This window comes from Rhynchophorus ferrugineus, unplaced genomic scaffold (assembly GCF_030347505.1).
Source record: "Rhynchophorus ferrugineus isolate W39M unplaced genomic scaffold, kcgeb_rfMv2 rfM8, whole genome shotgun sequence".
In the NCBI taxonomy this organism is placed as follows: domain Eukaryota; kingdom Metazoa; phylum Arthropoda; class Insecta; order Coleoptera; family Curculionidae; genus Rhynchophorus; species Rhynchophorus ferrugineus.
The window spans coordinates 30,480,381-30,506,478 of NW_027472587.1; the positions used below are offsets into that span (position 1 = coordinate 30,480,381).

General features: G+C 32.6%; 2 protein-coding genes across 9 annotated transcripts in view; one reads left to right on the forward strand and one right to left on the reverse strand.

Annotated features, from left to right (window-relative positions):
* The window catches only part of Brf (Brf RNA polymerase III subunit), a 106,761-nt gene that overhangs the window by 68,683 nt on the left and 11,980 nt on the right, over positions 1 to 26,098 (reverse strand). The gene's annotated exons all lie outside the window — the stretch shown is intronic.
* lute (BTB/POZ domain containing protein 3 lute) overlaps positions 1 to 26,098 on the forward strand; it is a 43,416-nt gene that overhangs the window by 9,164 nt on the left and 8,154 nt on the right. For 2 of the 6 annotated variants that reach the window (XM_076411325.1, XM_076411327.1), the window contains exons 2-4: positions 14,991 to 15,054; positions 20,523 to 20,674; positions 24,605 to 24,762. In XM_076411325.1, the coding sequence (XP_076267440.1) occupies positions 20,598 to 20,674; positions 24,605 to 24,762 (235 nt within the window). In that variant the 5' untranslated portion in view covers positions 14,991 to 15,054; positions 20,523 to 20,597. Of the gene's footprint in view, positions 1 to 14,990; positions 15,055 to 20,522; positions 20,675 to 24,604; positions 24,763 to 24,862; positions 24,984 to 26,098 lie in introns of those variants that run through there. The other 4 variants (XM_076411328.1, XM_076411326.1, XM_076411334.1 and 1 more) reach the window with 3 other exon arrangements.

The window sequence follows — 26,098 nt, forward strand, 5'->3', positions numbered from 1 at the left end:
TTGCTTCCATTCCAATATAACACATGAGCTGAAAAGTACCGGATCTAACACATAAATGGCGCTAGTTTTATTGCACTAACCGGGTTTTCAGTTAGTACCAACCTTCAAAAGAAAGTTGTTGACAATTTCGCGTTTTAATTCTACACTGCTACTTGATGGGAAAAATATCGTTCAAGCGAAGCAATGGCTTGAAAAGTGTTATAAGGATTTGTCTCCATCAGAAACAACAATAAAACGTTAGTTTGCTGACGTGGTCGTAAAGACCCGATGATGGAAAAAGAAGAGGGACGTCCAAATGAGGTGGTAACACTAGAAAATATCAAAAAAAAATCAACAAAATCGTTTTGAATGATCGAAAAGGGAAGTTGTGTGAGTTACGTAACACCGAAAAGATATCAAAAGAACGTGTTGGTTTTATATTGCACGAGCATTTGACTATCAGAAAGCTCTTTTCGGTTTTGATGCCGCGTTTGCTCACTGTTGACCAAAAACAAGAATGTGTTGATGATTCTGAGCAGTGTTTGGCCATTGTTTAGACGTAACAAACGAATTTTTGCATCGATATGTGACAATGGATGAAACATGAATCCATTATTTTACTTCGGAATCAAAGCGATCGTCATCTGAGTGGACAGCAACTGGTGACGGGCCTATTTTGAGACAAAAGATAAATCCGTCCAGTAAAATGGTATTGAAATGTTAGAGCGGCGCTGGAATAATGGTGTGGCTCTTGATAAGAGATTACATTGATGAATAAAGGGAACTTTTAACAAAAAAAAAACGCGTCTTCTTTGTTACGCCTGGGACTTTTCAGTCCATGTGTTAGTGTATTTTTTATATCGACTAAAGCATTTCAGTTAAAAGTCAGCGATTTTATAGAAATTATTACTAATGGTTAGATAAAACTTTTACAAAACTAGTTTAGATAACATCAAATAGAACTAATTAGAAGTGGAAACTGACACAGAAAAGTGGAAAAGTATATATCTTTTTAAACATTATATTAACTGCTTTTAAGGCAATAATAAATTTTCCTATATTAGATCGTTAACTCCTGCACGTTAACATATTTGATTAAAAGAACTGTTAAACTATCTAAATTATTAGAACGTTTAAGACGTTAATTATACACGACAGCTTTAATAACCATAATCTCTTATTAAAAATTTTGCTGCATTCTATAGGGGACTCTTAATTTAAAGATTTTTCTGAAAATTAAGTTCCTTGTGGTGAAAAACTATATATATTTTTATTATAGAAATGAATAACAATTGAAAGAAATACATTAATCTATTTTTAACCAATCACTATCTACTTATTTTTTATAATATAATATATTGACTTAGTACGATATTCATTATAAAGTAATTTATTACTACTTCTCACGTGTACTTGGATTAATTAAAATAGTAACATATAGTGACACTTATACACAATAAAGGTTTGTGTGATTTGGTTAGCTTCGATCATCTGACACCATATGCTGGTTACGAATAAGAATTGAAGATTAATTTTAGCATAGTTGGATTACTAGTCGGTTTAGTGTTTTAGTGTAAGCCCATATTTGCACTGTAATGTCCAAATAAGGTTTATTATTGACCCATAAACGAACCTCTTTGATTATGAACCAAATAGGAAGTATCTTTCGATTAACTAGTCCAATTTTAAGCCTGATCTGCTTTACTTTTTGGGTAACATAATTTACCGATAATCCACTTATATTTTTTAACGCTTGTTACATATTAAATGACATATTTATGTTAAAATTGTTGTAATTTATTATTTATTTTATTTCTCCAAATTCAACTTCTAGCCGTAACAATAATTGTTATAAATAGTAATTATAGCAAAATATGTGTATACACTATACACTACGGTTCAAAAGTGTGGAAACAAAAAGTTAATTGAAAAAACCTCAACTACCCTCAAATCTTAATAAAAAATCAGACTGAAAAATAGGTATCCACATGTTTGAATCGTACTGTATAACAGAATTAATTAAATAATTACAACAAAATCCATATTCATAAGAATTGCAGTCACTCTATAAAAGTTGAGTTTTAATGGGTTCCTAATGGGTTTTTAACAACATTTTTTATAAGACATGAAAATGTTTTTTCTCAGCTGTTATTTCTATATGCAAATACTTCTTCACAAGATACAGTACTTGAAACTCTGTATCTGTATCTGTAATGTAGTATCTGTAAGATATATCTCTGTCTAAGACTGTAGAAAAAGTAGCGGTCAACGAAATCTACAAATGGACTAGAGGCAAATACAGCTTAATAGATACGAACCTGTCCATGTTAATTTTAGTTGGCATTATAAGAAACTTTGATCTATAAGCCTTCTAAAAACTTAATTTGTATCTTATTACTGACTTTATTACGATATGACTGACCACCAAAACCGATTCATTATTCAATGAAACAAAGGCTAATCTTGCACTTTTACTGTTTCTTCTTGAACGAATTTCACTTTCAAGGTTACGAAAAAAAAATCCACACAATGTCACTTTCTATTTCTTTTTCCTTACTTCTGTTATCGTATCTTGAATTTTAATGCGTTAGTCAATTAACCACTTTCACTGAAACAGAATCATTATTATCGATGCCACGTAGCAAAAACAAAAGACAATAGGTTGAGAGCGATTAATTGATAGTAACAAAAAGTGTAAATTATTAAAAAAACTGTTTGTTTTTAGAGAATGAACCAAGAAGTATAATAAAACTAGTATTCATATTTAGTTGTAAATTACATAATTACCAATATCTTTTGATATTTTGTCAACAGGGCGAGATATAATTAAACAAATATTTAATTAAACTTGATCCTTTTAATGATAAAAGTTCATTTGAAATGTAAAAATATGTCTTACATAATGATAATTAATTTTGTTAATTTGTAAGTTGTTTTTAGATGCAAAACCAAATGAGCGTAAGTACTAATTTCTACAGCAAAATACTGCAGTAGAAATAAACACTTATGCTCATTTGGTACCAGGAAATCCAGCTATGGAATACTGCCAGCAAATCTAATATAGGCATCATTAAATGGATTCCAAGATAGTGTTGCGTGCCATTGTCGATCTTCATACTAAGTCTCTATAACGAAGTGATATTCCTTCAGAACCCATAACGAGTTTAGTGTCAATTCAAAGTGTTAATGTAAAGTACACCAAATGTGTGTGTATTACTTATACAGTGTTAATTCACCCCAATGTAGTTACCAATCAGCTAAATATATGTTGATGGTGAAGTACGTTGACTAAAACGTTTTCTGACTGTTTGACTTTGTTATCCGATCTGATTAATAAGATTTAATATCGCTTCCTCGAATGATGTGGGGTATAATAATTATTATACACGTAATGTACATAAGTCTCATCAGAAAGACAGGTCAATTGAAAAGTCCCCGGCCTACCATAGTAAAACACATTTTTTTGGCAAAATTAGTTTTTTTATTCAAACTAATTCCCTTCAAGGGTGTTACACTGATTATAGCGATCCTCCAACTTTTCGATACCATTTTTGTAGTACGATTTGTCCTTTGCTATTCTTTTGCAGATTCCTGAAGAGATCTGAGAACAGAAAATAATCGCTGGTGATCAGATCTCAAGAATACGGTGGATGAGGAAGGAATTCGAAGCCCAATTCATGGATTTTTGCCATTGTTTTCACTGACCTGTGAGACAGTGCTTTGTCTTGATGAAGCAGCACTTTCTTTTTCTTCAAATTCCGGCCGTTTTTTGGCGATTTCGTCCTTCAAACGATCCAATAACACTTTGTAGTAATCGTTGTTGATGGTCCTTCCTTTTTCAAGACATATATATATATATATATATATATATATATATTAAAATTAATTATTTATGATTTAGTGGTGAACAACACAATACTGAACTATTCAAATCTTAATTGACACCCAGAATGTTTAGAGTCAAACAAAATGAAGTCTAATCTATAATAAAAGATGACAGAGCAGGTGTACCCCAAGGGATTGAGACCAATTATTTACTTACTCTATATATACGATATACCACAGCTTTTGCTGAAGATCAGAATCAGATCTGAAGATACAGCGAAAAAGCCACACGAAAATTACAACAGGCAAGTGACAATATAAATAATTCGACTCAAATCTGAATAATAAAAAACTAATGAAAGTAAATCTGGGTATGTGTAGTTCACGTATAATCACACTGCACAAACACCATTATCAATAAATAATACTTAATCCATATAGCAATAACGCCTTCATATACCGAGTGTCATTAAGAAAATCAATAGAATCACAAGGAGACATGAGAAGTCCATTCTGATGTCATTACAGCTCTTGGATTACAGCAGAACAAGACTCAGACTCAAAGGAATCAAACCATCTTGTGTAGTGTAGTAAAGTACAGTTAATAGAAAAATAGCAGTGTTAATATATAAACATTAAGGTGGTGTCGATGATAGGCCCTGTTAGATTTTAGAATATAGGTTATTGTGACAAATTGTAGATTAGCCGGCAACGACCATAGAGTATTATATAGAGGTTTAACTTAAATAGGCGAAACCGAGGAAATTTTTTTGAGTATCACAAACACAGGCACTGAGACCACTTTTTTGATTACTTCGTTTGGATTGCTCTACAAAGGCATTTAGTTGACATGTGTCCAAATGGGGTAAAATTACATGAAAATTTGCAATCCAAAAATGCAAATCCCTTCGTTATATATAGAGCCAAATTTTGTTGCCTTTTAAAAGCTGTTTATAAAGTGCCATCAATCAAAAACAAAATTATTTTGAAGGGGTTCAATTACTTAAACAAATGTACATTGGTTAAGATACTTATAATTAATATCTTGGCTTAAGGCAATTTAATCGAGACATATTACGTATTAATAGACACAACTAACTAGTCTACTTTAATACATTTTATTTAAATTAATAGCACTAAAGAAATATGAAAAAGGCGTTATATATAATTTTGATTGTATTTGCCAGGAGATATGTTGTGTTCTCAATTATTTTTATTTAGATACATATATATATATACATATTATTATAAATATATATTTATATTTATAAATAAATAGAGATTATAATGTGACGGCTTATATTAGTTACCTGATGCCTCGAAATCGCCAGCCAATGAAATACCTTCCTAACAAAATATTTTCTTTCCAGGTGTCTGTAATGGTAATTTAAACTAATCAATCGAATGCAGCAAAATAGCGTGAACTACTACGTTACTCCCTGCTAACTTCACGCAAAATAATTCAGAAATTATACGTATTAAATTAACGATTATATAATACTATGACAACGATCAGGAACAATGTAAAAAAAGTATTTATATTCATTAAAATCAAAAACGGAAAATTAAGCAATTTATTATACGATTATATTAATTGCACGGATCAGTATATCAGAAATAACCGATACAGTTACTTAAGCACCTACTTTACAGGGACTAGTCCAAATATAACGGTGAAAGTAAACATCAACGTCGAATTAAACTGCATGTATTCGCGCTCGACGATATTTCGACAGAACGGCATTAATGCAAAAAGTGGCAAATATTGTTGATGACGACATCCGACTAGTTTGATTTCGTTATCTTTCGCCACGACTCTCACGTGTAACCTGTGCTGTTTCGAACACGACGCGGCTAAATATCAGAACCTTCCGAAAAAAGAAAGTTCCTGTCGGCTACCGTGTTGTTCTAAAATAAAAATCGTGATTAAAACGAATTAATTGGTCGGTTTCTGGGTCAGAAGATTATTCAGTCCGCTTGGATGACCGTGACAATGGATGGAAGACGCAGCATCAACGGTCGACCGAAAGAAAGTAGCTATCAGTGCTGGTAGACGTTTCGAATTGTCTTGAAAGTACATCGTTAAGAAGAACGGATAGTTCCGATATGCTACGCTTTTCTCAAACAATCATTCTACAGAATTAGTCAAATTATATTATAGGAAATATAAGTGAATATGAAATATGATTGATAGTATTACATTTACTGTATATACTTTACAACTAATCGATCAACAGGCTAGATGACTATTTTTGAAATAATACTTTATGACAATTCAATGTATTTACTTTACCCGAAATAAAAGTTAATTCTGTAAAAAAAGAATTTTAAAGAAGAATTGACGTGAATTAGTCAAATTATATTATAGGAAATATAAGTGAATATGAAATATGATTGAATAGTATTATATTTACTGTATATAATTTACAACTAATCAACAGGCTAGATGACTATTTTTGAAATAGTACTTTATGACAATTCAATGTATTTACTTTACCCGAAATAAAAGTTAATTCTGTAAAAAAAAAGGATTTTAAAGAAGAATTGACGTTTGAAATAGTATAATATATAATTTTATAAATATAATTTTAATAATTTTGTATTATAATAAGACAGAATGTGTATCTATGGTGTGAGGGACCCTAATGCAATTATACATCGGTAAAAATTGTAAACAAGTTGTGTATTCTCATTACCAGGCAGAACATTGTTAGAGAAATGTGGTTAAATCTTGTAAGGCGCAAACCAACCCATATAATTTGAACATAGGTTATTTATTCACAGCAATAAGATTATTCTATTGTAACTATTTACTATTTTAAGTACCTTTATTTATGCTTAAAATGTAATTAACGTAATATCGAGATAAATAACAGTGTTAATATTATTTGATGTTAGACCTTTTTCTTCATGTGTTAATTTTTTAGTTATCAACTAATATCGAAAATTATATTAATATGTGATATTAATCGGGTTTGGTTGTACAAGTACGTATGAAGTCAGTATACATTTCTACACAGAACTCTCTGAACATTCATTGCTGTTCACTACTGAGCGACTTACATATTCTCAAAATATAAAGAAAAACATTAATTAAACCCAAACCTTCAAGAAGTGTCCATCAAGTTAGTTTCTATATTTCTTTTTTAAATAGCTTGATAGGGTATAATTCACCAGGTTAATGGTAACTAATATATATTTGATTGAATAAAGTGATTTCATTAGGTTTTTACGCATAATCAAATTTTAATAGACACAATCAAGGTGACTTCGATACAATTCCAAAGACATTTGTATAACATTGATATAATGAAATATGTATAGTGTAACTAGTGAATACAAAACCAGCACTTGATAGCTTGGCAGTTTTTACAGGCTTTGCTTTTAAGCAAATACATGGTAACACCTGTTAAATTACAAAAATCTATCCCTGTGTTTCTATAAAAAACTGCACATCTAGTCAAGTATTAAGATCCTGATGTAGCTTTGTAAAAACCCCCCAAAAAGCATTTTATTTTTACAATACAAGTTAACATTCTTCAAGGTGTCTTAACAACAATGTACCATACTAAATAAATGAGTTTTTTATTTAAACCATACTTATATAGTAGCCGAGTTCTCAAAGATCGTCATGCAATCGTACAATGTATATTCTGTTGTTTCAACACTGCTTAATTAAATCGATTCAATTTTTGTTGTTGAATTAGCAACATAAGGAAACTGAAGTATCTTAAAAAAATCCTTCATCTGAAGAACTCTTGTGTCCAACAAGAACCATCATCCACCATTTATCCAATACATTATTAACATTCGCCTTCAAGCATAATCAAATTTCGATAGATAACAATCAAGATGACTTTAATAGTGTTTCAAAGACATTTCTATTAACAGTGAAATAATGAAATATGTACTGTAACTAATAAATACAAAACAAGTGCTTTATTGCTGGTACAGCTTTTACAGGTTAGGGATTATGAGGTATTCTGGTTTTGTACAAATACATGGGAACACTTGTTAGAAAAAATCCATCCCTTCGGTTCTATATTAAATTTAGACCTTCAACTAATAAACAAGAATTTAAGATGCTGATATTGTTACATAAAAACAACTCAAAAGGCATGTTATTCTTACAATTTAAATTAGTATTCATCAAGGTGTCTTAACAACAATATACCAAACTCAATTAATAAGTTTTTTATATAAACCACACTTATAGAGTACCTAAGTTCTCAAAAATTGTCATGCAATCGTACAATGTCTATTCTGTTAATCAATTGAATCTTTGCTATTAAATTAGTAAAGTCAGAAAATTTAATTATTTAAAATAAATCCTTCAAACTTCTGTGATTATCTACAAAGTTCGTCCGAAGAACTATTGTATCCAACAAGAATCACCATTCCGCTAAATACCCAACAATAAATAACATTAGCCTTCAAGCAAAACTTTACGTCTAAATCAGCATTATAAGTGGTTATAACAATTAAACAGTTCCGATTTGTTAAAATGTGATTTCCGATAAATTGGTTCTAAATAATTATCTCTTATTTCAGAACAGAATATTAGAGTTCAATACAGGTAACAAATTATTTCCTCGGAGTTTTGCTGCGTATAAATACTTAATTATTAAACTGCTGACTCATAATACATGTGCATGCAAAGATCGACATTTAAAATAAGAATATTTCTGCCAATAACGCATGGGTAATTAATGTGACATTTCCAATTCTATTTAAATATATACCGTATATTATTGTTTACCTATCAATTCCATTATTTCCTATTTTTATCGATTATTAGTTAATTAAGGTTAGTTAAGATACTCTCCACTGCTGTTAAAATGTTTGATGTAGATATTTTATAATTAATATTAGTATACAAAGAAACATAATTCATAATTTTTATAAATATCAAAATATTTTATTAACTATTAAACTCATTTAAATTTTATTTAAAATTACTTGATTCCACAAATTTATTAATAGTATTAAAATTAAAATTTGTTCATAAATGCAAATACAAAAGGCACATGCTATAGCAATTTATGTGAAGAACGAACTAACGAAAAAATACACCCATTGAAGGTTTTCTTCAAAAAAATTAAGAACATATACGTGTTGAACGTAACAGGATTTGCCTAAATAGGTGTTAGATCCGGAAAGATAAGTCGTGTATAGTTATACATATTTAATATGTAGTATATAACACAGAATGGGCTTCAAAACTTGTTAAAATTCAAAACCGCAAAAATAGCTTTTAACGATTGCAGTTATTATTTCATTTTTCATAAAAAAGTAACATACTATCCAATGTTTTTCCAATAAATAAATGTTCACTAATAAAATTGTTATTAATTGTTATCACTTTAACAATTATTTGATTAATTATTTATGGTAACATATGATATTGACTCTATTATTAATAATAATTGTTTTCAATAACTTTAGCATTTTAAAATTAACTGAGAAAGGAATAACGGTTATATTATTTAATAATGACGAATTAAAATATATACTTATTGAACATTAATAATGAAATTACTTATCATTAAAAACAACTAACTAAATTAAACCAAAAAGTGTATTAAATTTATTTTAAGTAAACTAATTAAATGTTAATAGTTAGTAATATTTATATAATATTTAACTATTTAACATTTGCTTTGCATTTTAATTGATGACTTTTTGTCGCTTTTGGCATAAACATAATCCCGTCACTGACTGACGATTTGAACAAATGATAATCAGACGAAACAAGGTCTGGTCAATACGGTGTATGCATTAAATTTTCCAACCAATATCTTTCAAAGTTTGGGTGTTGTCTCTAGCGATGTGGTGGAAAACAAAACCTTTCCTTTTTACCAATTCTAGTCCTTTTCAATAGCCTGCTTGAATCGCATTTGGTGCTGACAATAGAGAGTGACATCAGCTCATGGCAAACAATTCCAATGCCACTAAACACCTTCCATCTTCCATACGGGCTTTGAAATCATTTGTAAAGCTTTTCTGGCTTTCGACCACGAACTTTTTCGTATATTATTGTCGTATGTGATCCACTATTCAGCGATAATAACCAACGTTTCCAAAATAGCTCGGTTTTATTTCAACTGCAGTTCCCAAATAGAGAAATAGTTCCGTAGGGATGTCGGGAGATGAAATATATCAGAATATCTCTATTTTGTGGAATATCATCGAATTTTTCATCACAATACATAGAAACATTGAAGTATACCAACCCAGTTGCCCTCGAACTGTTCAACAAACAATATTATATATATATATATATATATATATATATATATATATATATATATATATATTTACAAATGATTTCATGCCCGTTTGGAAAAATATATGGATCTGCAAGAATCACGCCTTCTCAAAACTTCCTAAACTCTCTTCTAAAACTGAATTATAGGAAATAGACAAAATAATATGAAGACTTCTCACTATCACTTCTCACAAACACTATACTCACTTAATTAGTAGTGTTTTCAAAAATATTACGGCGGAAGTTCCATACAACTAACATTGATGGAAATGCTTTATAATATAAATTTTAAAATGGCGTAACGATCACCTAGACACTTAGTGATTGTAACAATGTCGTATAGTTCGATGTATCATCGTATATATTGTTTCCTATAAAGGACTGAATATGGAAAACCTTAAAAGAAGCCTACAATCCGGACTGCCTACTTCCTACAGTCAAGCATGGAAAAAGTATCGTTATGATGTATGTGGCAATATCATGGTAAACAGTTTGTCCTCTAATTTACATCACTGGCCGGATCACCACTAATGAATATCTAGACATACCCGATGATAAAGTTCGTACTATGACTAAAATATTGCTGCTAAACACTGCCGTATTTCAAGATGATAATGTATCCATTCAAACAACGAAAAAGTTCAGTCTCGGTTTAAGCAGCATCAGAATATTATCAAACATCTTCCTTGGCTAGCACAATGTCCAGATGTTATTCTCATGGAAGATCTTTGGATTGAACCGTCAAGGCTATGTCTAAAGCAGAAAGTTGAAGCAACGTTGCTGGAGCAATTGACAAGACAACATTATATTTGAAACTATTGAGACACTACATATATATTCCGTGAAGAATTGCAGCTGTTTTTAAAAGGAAATGGTGGCTCAACCCTTATTAGTGAACATATATTGTGTATGTGTCAGGTCTTCATCTTATATTGCATTGTAGTAACACTCACACCGATTCAATTTAAACTGTAATACACCCTGTATTTAACCATATTCAATACGTTTTAAAATTTGAATGTTTACAATTTTTTCGACTTCTTTAAATTAATTTTCGGACATAACTAAAAGGTAATTTTTATTCTTCTGAACTCATCCTACGCGTTAGCATTTAAGGTAATGAATAATAATGAACGGTGGACGGGAGAACCTATAGGAATGTGTCAATATTTAAAAATACCGAGCGTTTCTGTACAAAATGAAGTAATTCACTTGATGGCGCAATTATTTGCAATCTGAGTTTCAACAACAAGAAAGTGCCATTTGAACGGTACCCAACCGACCGTCCTTGACACATTTTGTTACATTGCGCTCGCCAAATAAACGCGCCGCAAACGCTTGAAACTTTAATTATCCGTAAATCGGCTAGCGTGTTTCGTTTACTGAGATATATTCTGCTGTTTTGCATTTGTTCATGTTCGTAAGCATGTGAAATATGGATAGTTTAATGACCTGACTGATCAAATGCAGTAAACAGAAAGTCACTAATATTTGTAAGAGCGAGTTTTGTTTGTTAATATTTTTTCCATATTTTTTTTTTTAAACACAGACAAAAAACAGGTGGAGCAAATGTCCCGTTCCTATTTTGATTACGTGTCACATTATGTGACGTTTAGCTTAGTTTCGCTTTAACCATTGTGTTGTGTAGACGTCCAAATTTTATTATGGATAAATATACGCCACAAGAACGAGCAGAAATAGTGACAATATGTATTGAAAATAATCGTTCCATTATTGTCACTCAGAAATTGCGTCAAAAATATCCTAATCGTCCAGTGCCTCACAAAACCACAATTTATCCTTTACGTGAAAATTTTCGATAGTACGGTACGACAGCAGACATGCCTCGTTCTGGAAGACAACGGACGTCTCGTAATGCTGAAAATGTGGCTCTGATGCATGATAGTTTTCAAGAAAGATCAATTCGGAGACGTGGCTCCCAGTTACACATTTCTGCACGCAGTTTAAGGCGAATTTTTAAAACGTTCCTGTACTAAATTCAATTAGTCCAAAAATTGTTATCGAGAGATCCTGATCAACGAGTTGAGTAGAGTAATGCAGTCCTAATGCTGTCTGGTTAAATAGAAGATTTTTCGAGTAAATTAATAATGAGCGATGAAGCCCATTTTTTTCTCAGTGGCTACGTCAATAAACAGAATAGTCAGTTTTGAGGAACACAGAATCCTCAATCAATCCTCAATCAGTCCTCAATTAATTCATGAAACATCATTGCATCTATTAAAAACAATTGTATGGTGTGGTATTCGTACTGGAAACATCATTGGTTTCTATTTTACTAGTTACTGTTACTGCTGAACGATACCAAGACATGATTCGAAAATTTCTTCTGTCTGAAATAGAAGAGCAAAGACTAGAGGACATGTGGTTTCAATAAGATGGGGCCACAGCACACACAGCTCGTTCAACAATTCAACTATTGAAGGATGTTTTTCAGGAGGACTAATTTCGCGAAGCGGCGATTTAGCATGGCCAGCCAGATCTCCGGATTTAACAGCACCAGACTTTTTCTTATGGAGTTTTTTAAAATCAACCGTTTATGTGAATAAGCCCCAAACGATTCAACATCTTAAAGACAATATTCGTCACGAAATTGAAAAAATTCAATTTCAGCCTCAGATGTTGCAGGATGTTGAAAAAAAAAATGTAAAGACCCAATAAACTTTTCATGAAAAACAAACTTACTTATCTTTTCTTTGAGCAAAGTTATTGCTTATAATTGCCAAAATGGTAGTGGGACTTTTGCTCCACGTTATACATGCACCATTACCATTCAATCTGGTACTTTAATATTTTAGACCATTTAGTTGTGGGTGGTTTATGATTTTTAAAGATTTTTTTTTGTGTTTTAAAGTCTCCTTTTTACCAACGATTATTTATTTGGACTGGAGTTTTAACGTGGGCTCCTAACCACGGTCCTTGGCATTGAGCCTACCGACTGACGAATGACCAACTTAGAAATCACTCGGTCTTACCCAACCTGGTTACTGGCATCACTGGGATCATTTTTGCTTGTTGGATTTTGCAATCTTGCCTACGGACGATCACAACTGTTAAACAATCACAAACTTAAATGCACGACCATGCACCAGCAGGATTCGAATCCGCGACTATCGCAACAGTAGGTGGGCCGTCCTGTCGTCTTTATCACTGGGCCAACCCAGCCAGCTTAATTAATAACATCCATTACCGGTATTTGTTAATACATTTATTTATCGATACTATTATATATCAGTATTATAATCCGCCAGCATAATTAATTATCCGTTTATTTAGCTGCAAGTATTTAACCGTCAGTGCCGCTAGATTTCAATATTACCTGGCATTCTAGAAGTATCTATAGTAATAATCTATTATTACTCTATGGTTATATTTCAAGTATATTCATAGGGAAATAGAGATTTAACTTCATAGGAAATTTTGGGGAAATGTTTCGCCACGTCCAACATCTAGATGTCGCTACTTTTAACTTATTACTTATCTTAATCGCTACGCTGTAAACCCCGACGGGATCTGATTGGCTCGTTTCGTTTCTATGGTACGTTTGTTACTTATTTATTTTAACGCCATTTTCAGTATGGCTCACATATGGAATAGCGCGTTTAGAGATTAAATTATTAGTTCATTACTATATATAAGTAGGTAGTACAAAAAGTATAGTGAATTATCGGTCTAGGAAGTGTTGTGTGCCCGGATGCACAGATAGTAAATAAATGCAGAATCGTTTTCGTATATATATATCCCTTCGAAAAAACGCTAGGCAAATGGCTATATACTTTTCTTCTTGGATCAATAGTTGCAGCTCCAATAAAATAATAGCTCCTGCATGCAAATCTATTAAGGAATTTTGTTGTAAAATTTATTGGCCAAGTAAGAACAAATTTGTTGAAGTGTCATCAATTTAATAACTACCTTGAGGGGTTCATTTCATTAAGCGAAAAAAGTATACTTATCCAAATAAATATATTGGCTTAAGCCTTCTTAACCAATATGGTTTCTTTTGAATCTAGCTCTAGCTACTCTAGCTATTCGGGAATATACATCCTTGGCTAGTATGTTTTAGAAATAATTTGAAGCGCGCAACGTAAGTTAATTTGTTTCATCTCATTGACCTTTAGGTAATTGTGAAGAGGATGAACATGAGGGCTCTAAATATTTACATTCTATACAAAACGGTGATGAAATGAAAATACTGTCCGTAGGTTATCTCTTTTATCCTACGGCACGTCAATAATAACAACTTTTGTCAAATGTTTTAAATAAAAGTGAATTCAAAAACCCTTCAATTATACATTACATAATGATCTTTCAGATAAAATATTAAAAAAAATAACAAGGTGCGCTATATACTTTTGAGTAACAGGGGAAGACTCAAAAATTTGCTTTCAGTATAAGAAAACAAAAAGACAGAATTCTGATAGATCCTATTAAATTGATGGCACTAAACAAATATGGAAAAGGAAAAAAGAAGGAAAAGATAATTTTGATTTGTAATGCATGCATGCATTTATATTTGATAGATATATTTATATTTATATATCGTTATAGATTTTATTTATATTTATTTATTTATACATATTATATTTTTATTTATATTTTATTTAATAAATTTATTTCAGAAAAAAAATGTTTATTTAAATTTCATTGGTCAATTTAACATGACGTCAAGGCTGTCACGTGCCAAACATTACTAATGAGCCAATTAAATGTCTTCACAGTAAAATATTTTTCATGCAGGTGCCTATCATGAAGATTTAAATTGACCAATCAAATTACTTGAATGGCCAATTATGGCGCCCTCTGGATATTGGGCAAAGCAAAACTTTGCGCCAGAGTATATTTAATTTTATCCTTGTCACTGAAAATTGGTTGATGAGGTACGTTTTCATTTCGTTTTCAGAACTATCACCCGATCACCTCGACATCAAGATCACAGTCACACGCTTATTTGCTTTATTTATTGTGTAAGTAGTTTTTATATCATTTATTTTGATCTCTGGTTTAATTTATTTAAGATGTTAAGTGTTTAATACTGTTTTATTAAACAGTATTTTTCTTTTACGCCCTGGGTTTGAAAATAACCCTACACATCAAATTGACTGACTAAATTAAGTCTTCCTAACATACTATTAACGCAATATAATTATTTTTATACATTTGAAATCTTATGGCATCTTGAATTAAAACATGTAAAAGTAGGCACCATAAAACAGGTACCGTTAACGAAAAAGAAAAACCGCGCTAGATATATATCTATTTTTATTGTATGGTCAGTTGCCAAGCTGAATATGAATAATTCTAACATCTTCTAGTATTTTTTCTCTTCGCTGCACACATTTACTGCTATTGATTTAACCTAGTTTTTGGGTTTAGTCATATTTGTTTCACATGAGTTAATGAGACACACCCAATTTTCATTATTATCAATGAGTTGGGGAAAAGTAATTTCAAACACTAGTCATTAATATTTCTTATTTAACCATTTTTCGTGATTCTACTTTATTCTGCTACTGTAAAAGTGAGATTTCTCAGTGAAAAACTGAATCAAGTTATTACAAGTAACTGATAAAACGAGTGTTAACGAACTTGAGTATGAAACCTGAATATGTAACTGAGTATATTGAATGGTGTAATGAGTGGCATAAATAGTTTGGTTTATATTCGAATAGATAGAAATCTTCAGTGTCGCCATTTCGCCAAGTTGCCTCTTCTTTCCTTAAATAAAATATTACTGATAATTGATTAAAAATGACGACAAGAAAAATGATCCTAATCACGCCAGCAACCAGGCTGGGTAAGACCGGATGTCTTCCGGGATGACCTACAAAGTTGGTCACTTGCCAGTCGGTAAGCTTAGAACCGTAGTTTGGGGCCCACGTTAAGCAGTAGGGCCAGTCCAGATAAACCCTAGTTGGTAAAAAGGAGACTTAAAAAGACTTAAATATAAATGATAAATGGAAACAAGCGTTTACAGAACTATACACTTTGAATAACACAAAAAATCATTACACAAAATATATAGGTGACGTCAAAACCATTGCGTTGAAATTATCGTAGTAGACAAACTTCTCATTTTTCGCCTGGCAAACAATAAAACTGTAACGTTGAAATGGATCGAAATGGTATTGTTAGTAAATTCATGTAGTGGCGATTTTCATTCCCTTTCTTTCCTTCGTATGTAAATATCTGGAAACAGTTGATTCATCAATTGCTAAACTGTTGGAAAGTCTTTTGGGAGCTTGATCTAGGTTTTCGTCAATTAATTATGGTCATTGTTCTCGAACATTCTTGATCCTCCAAGTCATTCTTTATCAAAAATCGATCTTTTTGATGCTTGTTTGATGGACTTCGGCAGTATATTTCTTCAAAACAAATAACCACAGTAATGTCGAAAATTAGACCGGTTATTTTACAACCGATATGTTATCCGATTTATCAGAGATATGTAACAGGTCAATTGAAGAGTGCCCGGCCTGACACATACATGGCGCTACTTTAATTAAATCCATATGTTTTTAGATAGCCCTAACCCTCTAAAGATGCGTGTATAAATTTGACAGCTGTCGGATCGTTAGTTTGTGAATTATAGCATTTTTGAGTGAAGCAACTTTTGTTATTGTGATTTTGCTATTTAAAGGTAAAAAATACAGTTGAAGCAAAAGCTTGGCTTGGTGCTGAGTTTCCGGACACTGCCCCAGGAAAATCAACCATCAAGGATTGATATGCTAAGACGTGGTGAAATGAGCACCGAAGACGATGAACGCAGTGGACGCCTAAAAGAGGTTGTTACCGACGAAAACATTTAAAAAATCCACAAAATGATTTTGAATGACCGTAAATTGAAATTGAATGAAATAGCAGACACTCTAAAGATATCTACTGAACGTGTACATCATATCATTTACGAATATTTAAGTATGAGAAAACTCTGTGCGTAAAGTCGGTGCCGCGCGAGCTCACTTTTGACTAAAAACAACAACGAGTTGATGATTCGGAGCAGTGTTTGAAGATGATCAGGCATAATAAACCCGAGTTTTTGCGTCGATATGTGACAATGGATGAAACATAACTCCATCATTTCACTCCAAAGTCCAATCGACAGTCATCCGAGTGGACTGCACACGATGAACCCGCTCTAAAGCTTGGAAAACGCAACAGTCGGCTGGCAAGGTTATGGCGTCTGTATTTTAGGATGCGCATGGAATAATTTTCATTGACTACCTTCAAAAAGGAACGACCATCAACAGCGGCTATTACATAGCATTATTGGACTGTTTGAAGGCCGAGAACCGGTCGCATTTGAAGAAAAAGAAAGTACTGCTTCACCAAGACAATGCACCGTGTCATAAGTCAGTGAAAACAATGGAAAAAATCCATGAATTTGGCTTCAAATTGCTTCCTCATCCACCGTATTCTCCAGATCTGACCCCCAGCGACTATTTCCTGTTCTCAGAGCTCAAAAGAATGCTTGCGGAAGAAATTTTCGTCGAATGAAGAGGTGATCGAAAAGTTGGAGGGTCATTAATCAGTGTATCGCCCTTGAAGGGAATTATGCTGAATAAAATAAATAATTTTGTCAAAAAAATGTGTTTTACTATGGTAGACTTTTCAATTGACCTGTTAGTTAACAAATTAGCAGCAATATTATCTTAAATCTCATTCTTTGACTAGATGTTCGGCTAACAGACAATAATGCAGGGTAGAAAACTGATCTTACATAACGCTGATGCTTCAGTGCAATATTTTGTTTACTGAATGAGCAAATATTAAAACGGTACGAATACCAACGAGTTCGATCAATACGTGCTACTCAAACATAAAAAGAAAACTTGCAACATTACGATCGGCCAGCTCGCTTGCGGTTTTACGTGTTATTGCGAAAACAAGTTGTTTTTAGTTTCGTACGTACGATTTTCCACGAAAAGAAGAATAAAAGGATATTTTGATTAATCATTAATTTGTTGGACATACTCAAAAATTCGAATATTATTATTTAATATATTTTTTAATTATTACTCTTAGTAGTTCCACAATCTGTCCAGAGGACAATAAGTATTTGTTATGTTTATATTATATATACATGACATATAGGAAATCACGTCATTAAGTTATCTTCGGTACAAAATACTATTTTAATTAATTAGCCTTATTTTAAAGCTTATTCTAAAATCTATATATGTCTAATAATTAGATCGGATGGTGTTAGACGTTTTAATCAACGCACTTCACAGTCACTTTGCATATTTAGCTGATTAAGGAGTACATTGATATCAACTGACACTATTTCGAAGTACTTCACACAAACACATTGTATTACAATCACTATTGGTTCTAGAGGAATATTGCGTTGTATCACTTCATTTGAAACATAGTACAGAGCATCAACAATGGCACGCAACTTTTTTTTTTGGAACAGTTGTATGATGGATATATTACTTGCTAACGGCTCCCCCGGGTTCACACAGTTCACCCATGGAAACATTATGGTATGACGATTAATGCCATCAGCTACAACATTCGTTATACCTGCAATTATTAACCAATAATTATTTCTTTTTCCATCACAATACGAGTAATATTTCAAGAATAATAATGTGTGAAAACACCTTATTAACCTTATTTAGCTCTGCCGAACTTTTGGCTAATATATAAATATAAAAAAGCTTTGATCATATCGTTTTCAGTCGATTGACTTCTAATGACCATTCTGGCCAGGCAAAAACGTTGATACAAATACTCATTATTTCGTTCTCATGAATTCAAAATCTGAAAGCAAGGAAGGAAACCTTGGAAGGTATCAGGAAGATACTGTAGAAAAGAGGAAAAGACTAGGTTGAAGAATGGCCGAATTCGTTCAAAGGACATGTAACAAGAGACACCAATTATGATACACCTGTAGGACATGAACGGCCGGGTTCACACCATTCCGTAGATTCCTGTTTCAATTCAAGAACATGTGGTAGACTTAACTCTCATCCATACTGACGAGCTCACCACATTCCTTTAATAACATTTAAAGTCCAGCTAAAGTTGTATTTTTGTTCACCCAAAACATACACAGCCTTGTAATTAAGAAGAACTTTGCAAAATATAGAAAATATACGAATACAATAAACGGAATAATTATGGGAAACATTATTGTATGGCGATTCATGCCATCAGCTATAACATTCGTTATACCTGCAATTATTGACCAATGATTATTTCTTTTTCCATCAAAATACGAGTAATATTTCAAGAATAGTAATGTGTGAAAACACCTTATTTACCTTATTTAGCTCTGTCGAACTTTTGGCTATTAAATAAATTTATTTATTTATATATAAATGTAAAAAAGCTTTGATCATATCGTTTTCAGTCGATTGACTTCTAATGACCATTCTGGCCAGGCAAAAACGTTGATACAAATAACCTCATTATTTCGTTCTCATGAATTCAAAATAATATATTCGGAATTAGAAATGGGCACAATGAAAAAGATAACAAACCAACGTTCACCAAGAAGACTGCTTCTCAACATTCTTCCTGCTACTTAGGGCTGTTATATCCAACTATTTAGAAAGTCAACAGTACAACTAGTGATCTACGTACAGATAAAGGTTTTTGGTATGACTGAAATAATCACACTTGTGTCAGATTTCATACTGTTTCCTAAAATCAGTACCTACTCAAGCCTTATTCGAACCATAAAGCCGACTCGTAGTAACGTGAGGAAGTCTGGAAGACTATCCTCTACGCTTCAAGGGTGGTTTTTATTTTAATTTGAATAAGTGTAACAAAACATATAAAGCCATATTAGTAATTTTTATCTAGGTTACTAGCACTAGAGAACAATAATTATGTCAATTAAATGGATAATAACGAAACCGTTCACTTTTTAATTGTTTTTGCATATATGTTAAATGTTATCTATAAGTTTCCATGGTATTATCAATAGATTCTATTTATACATTTTCATTTTCTTCAAATATGGTATATAAAAGCGGGTAATTACAAGGCTCTAGCAATAAGTTTTCAAAATGCTTGATGTATTAGGTATTAGGAAAGAGATCAGCTGCCAAAATTCATTAAACACTTTTAAAAACTCATGATTACAATCTCAAGTCCAAAGAGTCGTGGGTTAGTTCAGGAGAACCATCCACATCGACACCGAAGTGGAATATTCTAGGTCATGAGATATAGAGAGTCATAACACAATATTCTCTTCATGAAGATACTTTAAATGCGGCGGCTAGTGTATAACCAATAAAAACATACTATTTATTTCACTTTAGAATATAAATATACTACCAGAAAGCTTAAAACAATTCGAAATAAATATTAGACCTTATTAGAAATTCCGTTGTCACCAGCGCATTCTCCATTTTAACGTTAAACGAAAAGTTTTATTTATTATATTTATTTTTATAATAATTATTATTATTTTCTCTAGAATCGACAGTTATACATCTGAGAACGCCATCGCACATAATCAAACTAAATTTCTCGTGATATCTATGCTTCCACCATGATAAACGACGAGAACATTGGAATGAGAGTAGGAAAGAGTGCGATAACTTGGATATTTGGCCAATTCAACGTCTGGTAAGCATACATTAATATCTTAACCATCACTTAAACATAATATGTAAGGTATCAAAATAATAATCTAACCTTACACAACTTTGGATCCCTTCTTAATATTATTATGTTCACGAAAGAATATGAGATTTGGTATGGTTCCATTTAGTATTATTGAGTTATTCCTGGAACGTTTAAAATTGCATTTTCGAGATTTTGTTGTTTCATTTAAAGAAATCAGCTGCTGAAGGCCATGTAACAATTTTAGATATTTATGATGGAACTGTTTCGTCATATCCCATCTGTAGATTTGGTTTAAAGGATGTATAGGTAAGGTTTTTGTATGTCAATGGCAAAGAATGGTCTGAAGAATCAAAGAAGTTCCTTTGGAAGTGAATTGCAAGATTTATGGGAAAGGGCCAAGAGCTTGGAAAGCTTTAACATTTCGGCTTCATTGCTCGCCAGGCACAACAGAAGAGTTTTCTGTGGCGTGTTGTGATTGGTAATCAACAGTAAATCTGCCACAACAATTTGAAGATCAAGAAGACATGGGTTAGGACATTAGAAGAGCCATCAATATCGACAATGAATCGCAATATTCATGATAAAGCATTGCTATATATTCGGTAGGATCGGCAGTGTCGTTTATTACGAAGCGCTAAAACCGAATGAAGCTGTCGCTGTAGATGCTTTAATGTTGACATATTGTTGCAAAAAATATCAACAATAGCGAGTAACTGATGCAAAGTCATCTCGCATGAAAGTGTTGTGAAGGATACAATGTGGCATCTCGAATCAGAAGTTCTGCCGTTACCAGCGTATGCACCAGACATGACGTCTTTTGATTGCCACTTTGCAACTTGTTCAGATTAATGCAGCATAACTTGGCTGGCACGCGTTTTCGAAACGTTAAAGAAGTGCGAAAATGCGACGATGCCAAACCAAGAGCGTTTTTTTAGACATAGTGTTGTATGATCAGGAAACATTATGGGAAGATATTTTACATATAATAATTAATCAATCAATCAAACAATTTTGGCTCTTTCCCACAGTAATCTAGATTCTTTCTTCCGTCCGAAAACTAACTATATCTACAGAGCGAAATATATACAAGCCAAACAGGATCAAAGACACAAAGGAGTTTAATTTTTTGATGATGTTACGCAGGAACCTCAGGTAGTGATCATCATAGCAGAATTTATAAAACAGCGCAAGAGTGGGTAGTGTCCATAAATGAAAGTATAAAGGTCATTATTTGTTAGAAATCTAGAAGAGAAAATACCGTTATCTGAAACTTATGCTACAAAACAACGAGGCACCAATACCCTCCGAGCTTAACCTGTTTATATTTCTAAATATTTGGAATAAGTTGATGTTCCCTTTATATTTAGCCTTCTGACTAACTAAAAAAACTAACTGAAAGATGAAAAAAATAAAAGCTATTGATGGACAATACTTTGAATGAAATACAATGTACCGATTTTTCATTATAAAGCTTCAGATTTTAAAAAATCCCTTAAAATTAATTTACAGGCTATATATAAAAACATCATAAAATAACAGACGATGTCCTTTTAATTCTTATGTTTCGATATAAAACAAGAACTCGCATTTGCGAGGAAGTTTTACTTTTATTGTGATCTAATGCTGTGTGATACTTAGGGAAACCATCGACTTCAACACGTGAAGACTGGGCAAACAATGCTTTGGACAGCCAAAAAAAAATGAAGACGAGGGTATGTATGCATTACTCTATGATGATTCGTGTAAAACGCAGGAATATGCGGAATTATTGAGAGTAGCACAAGTAACCATTTACGATCACTTGAAGAGCATGGAAATGATCCGAAAGCTTGGATATTTAATGCCGTATGAAGTGAAGCCAAGATTCATTGAAAGTGTTGAATTGAAGTGTTACGCCGGTGATAAAATTGGAAAAGATTTTTACATCGTATTGTTACTGGTGATGAAAAGTGGATCCGTTACGATAAGCCAAAACGAAAAAATCATGGGGACCATTAACATCAACGTAAAAACCGAATATCGATGGGATCAGCATGGTATGAAATACTATGAGCTGCTACAACCTAATGAAGCATGCTATGGGAATCGCTATGGATCAAAAGACACATGAATCATTCGAGACCGAATTCGTAAATAGCCTGAAAGATGGAAAAAATAGCGGCTATTGATGGACAATACTTTGAATGAAATACAATGTACCGATTTTTCATTATAAAGCTTCAGATTTTAAAAAATCCCTTAAAATTAATTTACAGGCTATATATAAAAACATCATAAAATAACAGACGATGTCCTTTTAATTCTTATGTTTCGATATAAAACAAGAACTCGCATTTGCGAGGAAGTTTTACTTTTATTGTGATCTAATGCTGTGTGATACTTAGGGAAACCATCGACTTCAACACGTGAAGACTGGGCAAACAATGCTTTGGACAGCCAAAAAAAAATGAAGACGAGGGTATGTATGCATTACTCTATGATGGTTCGTGTAAAACGCAGGAATATGCGGAATTATTGAGAGTAGCACAAGGAACCATTTACGATCACTTGAAGAGCATTGGAAGGATCCGAAAGCTTGGATATTTAATGCCGTAGGAAGTGAAGCCAAGATTCATTGAAAGTGTTGAATTGAAGTGTTACGCCGGTGATAAAATTGAAAAAGATTTTTACATCGTATTGTTACTGGTGATGAAAAGTGGATCCGTTACGATAAGCCAAAACGAAAAAATCATGGGGACCATTAACATCAACGTAAAAAAACCGAATATCCATGGGATCAGCATGATGTGAAATACTATGAGCTGCTACAACCTAATGAAGCATGCTATGGGAATCGCTATGGATCAAAAGACACATGAATAATTTGATATCGAATTCGTAAATAGACTGAAAGATGGGAAAAATAGCGGCTATTGATGGACAATACTTTGAATGAAATACAATGTACCGATTTTTCATTATAAAGCTTCAGATTTTAAAAAATCCCTTAAAATTAATTTACAGGCTATATATAAAAACATCATAAAATAACAGACGATGTCCTTTTAATTCTTATGTTTCGATATAAAACAAGAACTCGCATTTGCGAGGAAGTTTTACTTTTATTGTGATCTAATGCTGTGTGATACTTAGGGAAACCATCGACTTCAACACGTGAAGACTGGGCAAACAATGCTTTGGGCAGCCAAAAAAAAATGAAGACGAGGGTATGTATGCATTACTCTATGATGGTTCGTGTAAAACGCAGGAATATGCGGAATTATTGAGAGTAGCACAAGGAACCATTTACGATCACTTGAAGAGCATTGGAATGATCCGAAAGCTTGGATATTTAATGCCGTATGAAGTGAAGCCAAGATTCATTGAAAGTGTTGAATTGAAGTGTTACGCCGGTGATAAAATTGGAAAAGATTTTTACATCGTATTGTTACTGGTGATGAAAAGTGGATCCGTTACGATAAGCCAAAACGAAAAAATCATGGGGACCATTAACATCAACGTAAAAACCGAATATCGATGGGATCAGCATGGTATGAAATACTATGAGCTGCTACAACCTAATGAAGCATGCTATGGGAATCGCTATGGATCAAAAGACACATGAATCATTCGAGACCGAATTCGTAAATAGCCTGAAAGATGGGAAAAATCAAGGCTATTGATGGACAATACTTTGAATGAAATACAATACAAAAATAGGTACTTTTCATTATAAAGCTTCAGATTTTAAAAAATCCCTTAAAATTAATTTACAGGCTATATATAAAAACGTCATAAAATAACAGACGATGTCCTTTTAATTCTTATGTTTCGATATAAAACAAGAACATATCAAACCAAATAAAACATCTCTAGCGTATCTTTATTTTCATTTTGAACAGCTTCATACTCTTCACATTACCTCTAACTAAATCCGAATAACTTTTATAGGTATATGCTCTATCATTTTGCCCACAAAGCCAGTCGAGAACAGTCCTACACGCAGATCCAATCGGATATCTCCATACTGGACGATATCTTCACTTTGGAAGACCCAGATCAGACGGACCTGGAAGAGCTCACGGAGTACCTACGCGGAAATTCACAAGGTACGATCGAATACGGTAACGCTTCGAATTGATGTATGCATAAAGGAGAACGCGAAACGCTCATTATCAATTTAAACTATAAAACAAACGGTGGACGATATGATACACGTCATGATCGAATTGAACATTAAAAATTGTCATAATTAGGTACGCAGTCAGTACCGACGCGGTAGCAGTCCGACAAAAATGTGCATGTTCATCATATTCGGGGTTAAAACACAGTAAGTTAATATACAAATGTTCCTGTAACATCTAAACAATTATATAATTTGTACAACGTTTGGCAACGCTGCATGTGTTTATTAATATATAATAAATGTGATATCTAAATAATTTTAAAAAATTATATAATTTATACAAGGTTTGGCAACATGGCATGTGTATGTTAGAAATACAGCAAATTTGATCGAAAAACGTGTTGCTTGTCCCTTATGCTTGATACATACGGATCGAGTCTGAACTGGATAAATATTGTTTTAACGCAATAATGGAGAGGATGGAGTTAATTATCAATATAGGCAGAGCTGGACTTTGCTTTTATTAAAATACAAACTATGGAATATAGTCTAACATGTATTTCAAATATAAGATACAAAATACAGCCAAATGTTAGATTCTGTTATTCTTATTGTTGGAGACAATGAGGAAGGAGCCACACGAAAATTACAACTGGCAAGTGACAATATAAATAATTGGGACCCAAACCTGGAAAATAAAAATGAACGAAAGTAAATCTGTGCATGTGTAGTTCACGTATAATCAGACCGCATAAGTACCAATAACAATGAATACTACTATCTTAGCAATAGCGCCAAAATTATAATTATCAGTACATAATAAATTGCTATTATACAAGCCAATATTGCAACCTATATGGACAGACGGAATTCAATTATGGGGATGTAAGTAAGGAAGAGTAATATAAATCACCAGGGTCATTATTTATATTTCGGGAATAGGAAAAAACAAATAGTTAAGCTGCGAATATATTTTTATTGTTTTCCAAAGTACTCGCCACGATGATCGATACACTTTTGCACATGCTTAAACCAATTCTCAATGCATTTATTCCATTCCGAATGAGGTATCTTCAAAACATGATTTTTAACGCTTCAATAGCTTCTTCGGGCGATGAAAATCGTTGACCATGCTGTTTATTCTTCTCGGATGAAGAACAAAAAAAAGTCATTGGGTGCCAAATCAGGGCTGTACGGCGGATGATCCACCAATTCGATATTTTGGGTGCTCAAATAGTATCTTGCTTGAGCCGATGTGTGAGAGCTCGCATTGTCATGATGAGGAACAATCCGGCGTCTCTTGTTTGTTTTCCTTATTT